General features: G+C 33.1%; 1 protein-coding gene across 1 annotated transcript; it reads left to right on the top strand.

The window, feature by feature from the left end:
• Positions 1-1214: 1214 nt before the first annotated feature.
• Positions 1215-4316, top strand: LOC127084023 (laccase-12). The gene is made up of 6 exons (XM_051024394.1): positions 1215-1441; positions 1530-1681; positions 1790-2034; positions 2161-2289; positions 2633-3574; positions 3914-4316. Exons 1-6 carry the CDS (start codon positions 1325-1327, stop codon positions 4042-4044), a joined length of 1716 nt encoding a protein of 571 aa, XP_050880351.1. The 5' UTR covers positions 1215-1324; the 3' UTR covers positions 4045-4316.
• The last annotated feature ends 7170 nt before the right edge of the window (positions 4317-11486 follow it).

The following is an 11486-nucleotide window of genomic DNA, read 5'->3' as shown; positions in this document are numbered from 1 at the left end:
TCGTTAGCTCGCATATGAAACCGAGATAAAACCCCTTTTTTAAATGATCACTATGAGAATTTTGACATTATTTTCACCTAGAATCATACTTCAATGGCATTATCATACTCCACTATAAAAAAAATATAGTGACTTAGAAGTTATATCACTTCAAGAACTTTTATATTATCTTTAATGACAATCATAGTTCAAAAGAACTATCATACTCAATCATGATAAAAATATTTTACTTGAAGAAAAAACATATCAAGAATTATCACATGGCAAAAATCAGATCAATATTTTATGGTACAACTTTATGTTGGCGGAAAGGTCTCCAACCACCAATATAATTTCACAACTCATCTTGCATCAATGTCAATCAACACTCATATATTAATCAACATCTTGTGTCAGTATCAACACACGTATGATTTGAATTTTTAAAAGTAAAAAGATGATTCTTCCATTGTCTTTCTCTAGACAACTTTACGGTAGAACATCTGACTGTAGCTCAATAACACTTTCATAACACCATTTTTTTTTAATATAGAAGATCAAATAAAACTACAATATCAAAGCATACTAAAAACTCATATCTCCTACTCAAATAAAAACTCTACTACTAGTTATTGAAATTAAATCAGCATAGAGAAAATAAATAATACCAACAAGTTTGTGAGTGAAATATTAGAGTATAAAAGTACAATTGTCTTCCAATTTTTGTTATTGCTGATGTGACAATATAGTTAAAGCAAATATGATACAATGTATGCTGATGTGGCAATGATGTTAGCAACCAGATTGGAGTTAGTTTACACTGCTGATGTGGCATCCAATATGTATTGAGTACAAGAATACTCACCTGCTTACTATTATGCATTGCATACAATATTATAAGTGATTATTCCATCAATAAATTAAAATAAATCTGTACAATTGTTTAACGGCTTGCACTAATTTAATTTTATGTTGTTTTCTGCATGTAACATGTAACCACTAATCAGGCCAATATAAAATATTCGTTTATAGAGTTTTCAAAATATATAGTTATGCTTTTTCAAAATTCAACCTATAAAATAAAGACTTGTGAAGCACGCATTTATGAACTTGATTAACTAGTGGGTGCAACAACCTCACATATATGGTAGAACCAAGTTACTTAATTTTTGTATGACTTTGATCTCAACAAAATCTAATTTGTGCCAAACTTAAACAACATTATAATAATCTCTCTCCTCTAATCTCTCCTATAAAAGCCACTCTCTCCAACTCTTATTTGCATTGCAATCTTAACCCAAAACACATCCACACAAAGGTATATCTCATAGTTTCTTGCTAAGAGATGGAGTGTGTCAAAACAAATTCAAAATATTCTTCCATCTTCATAGCCATTTTTGTTCTCTTATTATCTTTTGCTTCTTCTTTAGCACATGCAAAAACTCACAACCATGAGTTTCTTGTACGTTCTTTCATACTCATCTTTCTCTTTAGTTATAGCTATTCAAATTCAAATATATTAATGTAATGGAATATATATACATTTATAGGTTGAAGCAACTCCAGTGAAGAGGCTGTGCAAAACTCATAACTCCATAACTGTGAATGGGCAATACCCAGGTCCAACTTTGGAGATCAATAATGGTGACACTTTGGTTGTTAAAGTCACTAACAAAGCTCGTTATAATGTCACCATTCATTGGTACTAAACTACTCTGGTCATTATTATAAACAAATATTCTCTTTTCAGATTCATTGAATATCGAATGCAAAACTTATGAGTTATTAATGTTTGTCGTGTGTGTGTTAGGCATGGTGTTCGACAAATGAGGACGGGATGGGCAGATGGTCCGGAATTTGTGACACAATGTCCTATTCGTCCGGGTGGAAGTTACACCTACCGTTTCACTGTTGATGGACAAGAAGGGACACTTTGGTGGCATGCTCATAGTTCATGGCTTAGAGCCACTGTTTATGGTGCTTTGATCGTTCGTCCTAGAGAAGGAGAAACATTCCCTTTTCCGAAGCCACACCGCGAAACAACCATTCTCTTAGGTAACTAATTTTATTACTTATTTAACATGGATATTTCTGATTGAAAGTTGATGCGTCTGTGTCTATATGTTAATGTTGTATCTGATGTTTATGATCGCTATTAATTTTGAAAATGATGATGATTAGGGGAATGGTGGGACAAAAATCCTATAGATGTTGTGAGGGAGTCCCAAAGAACTGGAGCAGCTCCAAATATATCTGATGCATATACTATCAATGGTCAACCTGGTGATCTTTACAAGTGCTCTACCAAAGGTTTGATAAATTTCTTAACTTTTATGATTACAATTACAACATTAAACATGCATCGCAAAATCTGACTTTTCACAAGATTTGACATTATGAAAACATGAAGCAATCATAAAAGTAAATTGCTTTAGAGAAAGAAAAAAACAACCTATAGCTCATATAATTATACACTAGATGAAATTATTATGAAACAAATGGTCAATGGGACGTTGCTTTTTTGGTAAAGGGTCTATTTTAATGGGACAATATGTTTATTCTTTTATTTTTGAATTAAAAATATTTATGATTATCATAAAATATATTTTTCTTAAATTTTTCTTTCACTTGACATAAGCAATTGACGATGCAGGCACAACAATTGTTCCGATACATTCTGGCGAAACAAATCTCGTCAGAGTGATCAATGCTGCACTCAATCAACCACTTTTCTTCACAATCGCCAACCATAAATTAACCGTGGTTGGCGCTGATGCCTCTTATCTTAAACCTTTCACGACCAGTGTCCTCATGTTAGGACCGGGCCAAACCACTGACGTCTTATTAACCGCCAACCAACCACCTTCTCGATACTACATTGCAGCACGCGCTTATCAATCGGCTCAAAATGCACCATTCGATAACACAACCACCACAGCCATTCTCCAATACCACAACTCGATCAAAAACAAACCAATCATGCCACCACTCCCCGCTTACAACGACACCAACACGGTTACTAAATTCAGCAGAAGCTTTTTCAGTCCAAGAAAAGTTGAAGTCCCGATCGAAATCGATGAAAATCTCTTTTTCACAATTGGTTTAGGACTCAACAATTGCCCGAAGAATTTCAGGGATAGAAGATGTCAAGGTCCTATTAAACGGACACGCTTCACAGCGAGCATGAACAATGTTTCTTTCACTCTCCCAAACAATATTTCAATTCTGCAGGCTCATTATAACAGAATCCCTGGAGTTTTCACGACTGATTTTCCCACGAAACCGCCAGTGAAATTCGATTTCACCGGTAACGTGAGCCGTTCGCTTTGGCAACCTATTCCGGGGACTAAAGCTTATAAGTTGAAGTTTGGATCAAGGGTTCAGATTGTGTTGCAGGATACAAGTATTGTCACTCCAGAGAATCATCCAATTCACCTTCATGGATATGATTTCTATATTGTTGCTGAAGGTTTTGGAAACTTTGATCCAAAGAAAGATACTGCAAAATTCAACCTTCTTGATCCACCTCAGAGGAATACAGTGGCTGTACCGGCCAATGGTTGGGCCGTTATCCGGTTCGTTGCAGATAACCCAGGTAATATTTCGAGTATATCACAATTTTCTTTGAATTTCATCAATAATCAATGACGACCATGCATCCCGATAAGTCAGACTAATATTACACGATGAAATGATATATTCTTATTGGATGACAGTGTAAAACTATTTTACACCGTCAATGCATCACCATTAAATCCTATAAAATAAATATTATTGTCTAAAATAATCTTTTATCTCAGTTAAACCATTTCAGTCAAACTACTCGGTTCAATAATTAAAAAAAAAATTAGAAAAGAAAATTGCTTGGTATTTTCATTATAGTATTAGTTTTTAGAATTACTAATGGCATTGTTTAATGTTGTGTTTATTTTAGGTGCTTGGATTATGCATTGTCACTTGGATGTTCACATAGGTTGGGGTTTGGCTACTATTCTATTGGTAGAAGATGGAGTTGGGAAATTGCAATCTATAGAACCACCTCCACTAGACTTACCTCTTTGTTAGAATAATCATCAAAATTTCATGAGTTCATAAATTTTATTTAGTTTGGAAGTTGATTTTTGTTACCCAAAATTTGGGAATTTTTTCTGTTTTAAGTACTTTCCTATGTTTTATTTTCCTTTCTATGTAGAGATATATCGGGTTTAGACATAAGGATACCATCTTAATAGTTACAAGCCCGAGCAGATAAATTGATGTTATATAAATTTTTCTTGTAGTTTGTTACAATTATATTGGCAATTATAAATATATATATGTTGTTTCTTGTCTTGTCACATTATCCCATTTTGATATGAATTCATGTGATTTCATGGGGTGGTGTTTGCAGTAAAATAAGAAATGATTGCTCTCAAAAACAAAAATATGTGGTTAACACAATATAATTAAGGTTAATGAATATAACAAAGTTTTACAATTTATCAATCATCTACTAACCATAATTAATCTCTATTTTGATGTTATCAATCATGATTCTTAAATTCTTAAGTGTAATTGAATTTAAATTCTGAGTAATGAATATTGTATATATTTGAACACTTAAAATTCATGGATATTAGAACATAATTTATGTTATGGAGTGGATATAAATTGAATGCCTAGGAGACAGTTGAGTGGTTGAAGATGTATTATTTCCTATTTAGTGAAGTTGGTTAGTTTGTGGTTAAGAAGTTTGTTACTTAACACACAGACTATCTATATAGCCCTTGTATGCCTTACTATCTATATAGCCCTCGAATGCCTTTCATTTAGTACCAATTTTCATATAATGTACATGTATATGGTATAACTTGCAAAGCAAGTTTCTCATATTTGCTCAAATTTCTATTTTTTATTTTTTATTTTTCTGTCTTGCTTGCAAATCAAACAAACTTTGTTGCACCATTAATTGGTAGTGAGAGTTTGGTTCAAGATTATCATCAAAGGGTTTATGTTAATCTATAAGAAAACACGAGTGATCTTGAGACAAAAACACTTAGGAAATACTATGAGAAGTATGATCACTTTGCAATTGAGTTCTAGTACAAGAAAAATAAAGGAAAGAAAATTAAAAAAGAAGATGAAAAAGCCAATATAACTCATGATGATGGTTATGAGTTTGAGACAATTTTAGTTATGGCTACCACACGCGAAAGGAATCCAATGTGTCAGAAATGGTACTTGGATTCATGGTGCTCAAATCACATGACAAGACATAGGGAATGAATGAATAGTTTTGACTCAAGCAAGAAGACTAGTGTAAAGCTTGCAAATAGAAACTACCTTGCAGCAGAAGGTATTGGTGATATATATATTGATCAAAAGAAAGAATAGAAAATGTGTCTTTATTGAGAATGTACTTTATGTGTATGGAATGAAATGGAACTTGCTAAGCATATGACAATTGGTGGAAAAAGGATTCTCAATCATAATGACCGGAGATGCACTCCAACTGTTTGGTAAAAGAAAGAAGTTGATTTTCAAGTCTTAATTGTAAAATAATAGAACTTTCAAATGTAGTATCCAAAAAAAAAATAAGTATCTCTTGCAATCATTGAAGAACCATAGTGGGTGTGGCACGCAAGTTATGGACATCTAAATTCTGGAAGCTTAAGTGAGTTAATTTCTAAGATTTTAGTGCACGGCCTTCCAAAATTGAGTGCAAGAAGTATGAAATGTGAAGTTTGTTTAAGGAGCAAGCACCGTAGAGCACCCTTTACTACAAAATGCCTAAGAGGTCAAGATATTCTCTTGAAGTTGTGTATTATGATATATGTGGTTGTCTTGAAGCACCATCATTAGGAGGTAGCATATACTTCATCACTTTTGTGTATGAACACACAATAATTTTGTGGCTTTACACCATTAACTTCAAAAGTGAATCCTTTGAAGTTTTCAAAAAATTCAAAGTCTTAGTTGAGAAGGAGAGTGTCAAAGCAATTAAGGTCTTGAGGACTGATGTAGGTAGAGAATATACTTCAAAGGAGTTTGAAGCATATTGCATCAACAAAGGCATAAGGCGTGAAGTGGCCTTACCCTACACACCATATCACAATGTTATTGCAGAAATAAGAAACAAGACCATCCTTGATATGGCAAAAAGCATATTGAAGAATAAGAACCTATCTCATATGTTCTAGGGTGAGGCAGTAAATACACCCACTTACATTCTTAATATATGTTCCACCAAGAAGTTTAGGATGAAGGTACCAGAAGAAGCTTGGTGTTCAAGAAATCTATTTGTGAAGAATTTAAAAGTGTTTGGATCAGTATGCTTCAAACACATCCATGGTCAAAGAATGACCAAGCTTCAAGACAAGATAATGAAATGGATATGCATAGGATATCATTCAACAAGTGCCTACAAATTATATAATATTCTTTACAAGAAAGTGCACATCAGCAGAGATATGGTCTTTGATGAATCATATACTTGGAAACGGCATACCGAAAGCACAAAATAAATTAAGGACAGACACATCTTTGTAGACCATGATCAGAATAAAAAATTTGATGGTGAAAAAAATTATTAAGGAATTGAAACCGATGAAGCTACATATGTGAAATCTCATACTCAAGAGAGGTAATAAAGGCGAAGACCCTTGAAGACTTGAGGATTGTAAAATGTTACTTGCCAGTGTCGTGAGCAATGAAGGAGATTTCATACACTTTTCTCTATTGGAGAATGCAAAACCAATATCCATATTAAAGTAGTGAATAGAAATGTGTGGAAGCAAGTCGTGAGGGAAGAATTGAGATCAATCAAGAAGAATCATACATGGGAATTAAATTTCTGGCTTGAGAAGAAAAGGACCATTGATTTGGAATGGGTGTATAAGACCAAGCTAAATCCTTATGGCTCAACTTCAAAATATAAAGCAAGATTGGTGGCTATAGGATTCTTGTATAAGCATGGAATAAATTGCAATGAGGTATTTTCTCTTATATCTACACTTGAAATAATTATATTGGTAGTGACAATAACTAACAGTAAAAAATTGGCCTCTCTACCATTTAAATGTAAAGTCTGCATCTCTAAATGCCCAACTAGAAAATACGATCTATATGACTCAACCTCTAGGTTTTGCAATGAAAGGGAAATAACATATGGTATATGTACTAGTCAAAAAGTACAGGCGTGAATTTTCCCCTTGCAAGGTCAAGGAGACTTAGAGACCTTAGTAGGTTTATAACACAATACGGTGGTTAATGCTTGCCCACGATGATGAAAAGCCATGTACTATGGTGTTTTGAGGCAGTTTAAGAGTCCTGCTCATATGAGGTGAGAGGCCTTGCAGATGACCGATGACACTTAGAAGCAAGCGTATGTTTATGGTCATTCATGGTGTTGTGATCTTAGTAAGCATTTTGCTCTTTTGAGGTGTAAAGAATGATCTCCTTTGCTTTCAATTTGTCCCCTCTCCTGCATGGGAGATGTATTTATATAGGCCTCTAGGGCCTAGGATTTTCTTGGGAAAGGTCATTGCCTATTCAATCAATGGTGGACCATTAAATGCCTATTTCTCAGGAAGTCGTAGGTCATCTATTGACCTTGACTTCTCTCTACCCCATAAATGTCTTATCCGACAATTCCCACTATTGGGCAATAGTGAAGTTCTAGGGCGAGGTGATACTTCCCTTTGGGCAACATTCCTACATTGCCTCTTATGGGGAGGTCTAACGGTATCGCCCTAAACGGGGCTCTTTGTTAGGTGTGAATAGGGAAGTAGAAAAATGGTCTATAGGAGGTGAATAAACCCTTAATAAAAATTCAACCACTTTTTCAAAAAGAGATCAGAGTTTTTCAAAAGATGCAAGTGGAAGGTTTAAAGCGAAAATATGAAAATTATACGCTTATGGAAACTTAATTACGCTAACACTAAATTAATTCGCAAACACAACATTTGGTTTTATAATGATACACAAAGATATTCAATTGATTTAGTTGTATACTCCATAAGGTTTGTTCATACAATGATTCAATATCAATGAATTTTGACCTCAATTGTTTCTCAGAATTTAATCACCAATTCAGCTTAATTAGGTACCAATTCTGATAAAACCTTATCATATGCAATAAATGTCTATCAATTGAAGAAATGATCAACTACGCTAGAATTGAAATATCTAAGCATGCAAATCCTACAAAAATCAAATGAAAAAGTAAGGAAAGAGATGACACAGAGATTTACACTATTTCAACATTCATCCTCTTCCTATGTGCATTATTTAATGGTTTCTCATTAGAACCTTCATTCTTCCTTTTTATTTGTAAAATATTTTCAAGAGTTCACACAATCACGAATCCACAATAATACTGAGAATTATAAAATTTTCTATCAGGATCTTGACTTTTATACAACGTAATTCTAAACTCTTATGCAAAATCTTTACTCGATCAACGCTTCTTGAATCTTCCAATATCACCAATCTGCTTTAAGCCTTCGTGTGTAGCAATCAACCCCTTGACCCTACTGACTCTTTGAGCAATGAATATTTGAGAAGAACTCTGCCTTATCTATAGTCTTCCACACAGTCATTACCAAGGAAATCTGGAGAGAATAACCTCCTTCTTTTCATTGGAATTTTCCAGCACCAGTGACAACACCTCAATCTTGTAAGCTACCTAAAAATATCAACTAAATCTTCAATAAGGATTAGTTTCAAGAGCGCACCTCCTTCGATCAATTACAAAACTCTCGTTATCAAGATCCGGAATCAAATTGAAGTTGAAGATGTCAGAGTTTCTTGCAAGAACTTTGAACTTTTAAAAACATATGGTGTGGATATTTCACGGAATAACACAAAAATGATTATGAATTTGTTGATTTGTTACATGAAAATGATGAAAAAAAGGTTTTATATGTGTTTGAGATTAAGCACAAAATATGGTTGAAAAAGTTAGTTATATTCGAATCAAGAGCATTTCATGATTTAAATCAACTGAACAAGTGAAGTGGAATAAAAGAAAAACTTATTTTTGACTCATTTTAAGTTAATTCAAATCAAGAGCATAGTCTAATTTGAATCAAAGACCTCGTGATTCGAATCAAGTATAAATTCTGATTTGAATCAATTCTAGCAGAGGTGACCCAGAATTGGACGATTCGAATCATGTGTAAATTTTGATTTGAATCAAATTGTTTGAAATTTTTTGGTTTAACTCTATCCAAAGTGATTTGAATCAGCATATGTGCTTAATTCGAATTAAACACACAAAATCTCAAAATTTCATAATTCTCAAATGACTTTAAGGTTTTTGTTTCCATATAACTTGAATCAATAACATATATATCTCTTATTCCACTGACTCATGCAATTGATTCAAAACATCATAATCAAGTTCAAACCTAACCAATAGTTTATGCATGCTAAGAACTAATCATTTCAAAACTTTATCCAAAGAGGTGCAATCATGAAGGGGGCTTAATACTCGAAAGTAAGTCAAAATGAAAGAGATAAGACAAGCAAAAAATAATTGTATTGGGGTGATCCCCCTGAATGTATTAGGGATATGCAACTATATTGTCCCCCCTTTTGATGATTGGCAAGCTTTCATTTAGAATTTAGTCGACTTTGAGTAAAATACAAAAAATGCTTATGCTCTCCCTAAAACAATGCACACAAACCACAACATAAAACACATAAAACAATTCTAGAATCACATTATAATTTCTCCCCCCTTTGACAACATCAAAAATAGATATATCAAAATGTGTCTAAAAACCAAATAATCAACCACAAACAAATAATTCCAGATGAACAAACATATGAGCTAAACAACTAAGAAGAATATACAACAACAAAGATCTCATATTGAACACAAAGATAGACATGTCACATGCAACAAAATGCAAATAAACATGCAACACCAACATTCAACAGCAAATAATTAAGTGATCACAACCATTATGGAAAGGAATACATTAACAATCATAAATAATGCATGAACAATTACACAAATACACATAATTAGAAATATATGTTTTAAGATACTTAAATGCAAATTAGATCAATCAAGAACATATGCTAGAGATGAATGAGTGAGGTAAGGAGGAAATAAGAAAACTAATGCACAACTCTAGAACAAGCATATATAATGATATAAAACCGAATACAAAATTTTAGAGACATACCAATGTTGTCGGCGAAAGATATGATTTACTACAAAGTAATGTTAGTGAAAATAAAAGATATAGAAAATAAAAGTAAACAAAATCCTCATTATATTGAAAGCACGAAGAGTATAAGACTCACAAATCCCTACAAATCTTGTGAAATGGATCTGATGACAATGGTTTTGTAAAAATACCAACAAGTTGACTTTTAGTGTCAGCATATTCAAAAACAACATCCTTTTTTCCCACATGATCTCTAAGAAAATGGTGTTGAATATCAATGTGTTTGGTCCGTGAATGAAGTATCATATTCTTAGTGAGGCTTATTGCACTAGTAGTATCACACTTAATCGAAGCAACGATATGCTACTCCTTACTGTGCCAAGAAACTAAACAGCTTACAAATAAGTGACAGGTACCAATAGTACTCTTCCGACCTGACTTGCACCCCGAGGAAATCGAAATTAGAAAAACCTACTAAGATAGAAGCACTACCTTTAGGATACCAAAGACCATGATGGGAGGTTCTGTTAAGATACCTCAAAATATGTTTTACGATCTTAAAGTAGGATTTCATATGTGATGCTTAATATCTAGCACACATTCATACACTAAACATGATATATGGCCTATTTGCGGTTAAATAGAGTAAGGATATGATTATACCTATATATCTGGTTACATTGAAATCCAATTCTCTTTCAGCTTTGTCAATAAGTACATTTGAGGCCATGGGTGTTGAGATACTCTTTGAATCTTTCATATCGAACTTCTTGAGAAGCTCTAAGTAGTATTTCGTTTGACTTATGAAAGTGCCTTCTTTGGCTTGCTTGATTTTCAATTCCAATAAATATGTTAGCTCCCCCATAAGAGACATCACAAATTCTCCCTGCATCAAACTCCCAAATTCTCGACAAAGAGATTCATTAGTAGACCCAAAAATTATATCATCTACATAAATTTGAACTAAGAGAATATGATTTTCCTTATGTCTTATAAACAAAGTGGTGTCCAATTTACCGCGATTAAATCCTTGTTTGATCAAAAAACTATCTAATCCATATTTTCAACTAAATCATCTGAAATATTATAACTCTCATCAAGTATAGATATATGAGTTTCCTTAAAAAATTCCAAAGCGCTATTAAGATTACCTATCTCATCTTTAAGTTTTAAAATCATTTATTTTTGTATAGAAATATTCTTAAAATCATTTATGAAATCAACATAAATATCATTGAACACTTTAGACAATTCACTATAAGAATACTCATCATCAGAATCAGAATTATATACCTTTGAAGTTTCTCCTTTCTTACATGCCATCAAATATAGGTTGGCACACTCATC

Source organism: Lathyrus oleraceus, chromosome 5 (assembly GCF_024323335.1).
Source record: "Lathyrus oleraceus cultivar Zhongwan6 chromosome 5, CAAS_Psat_ZW6_1.0, whole genome shotgun sequence".
NCBI classification, from domain to species: domain Eukaryota; kingdom Viridiplantae; phylum Streptophyta; class Magnoliopsida; order Fabales; family Fabaceae; genus Lathyrus; species Lathyrus oleraceus.
Note: the sequence above shows the minus strand (reverse complement) of the source record. Positions and strands in the feature narration are given on the sequence as shown.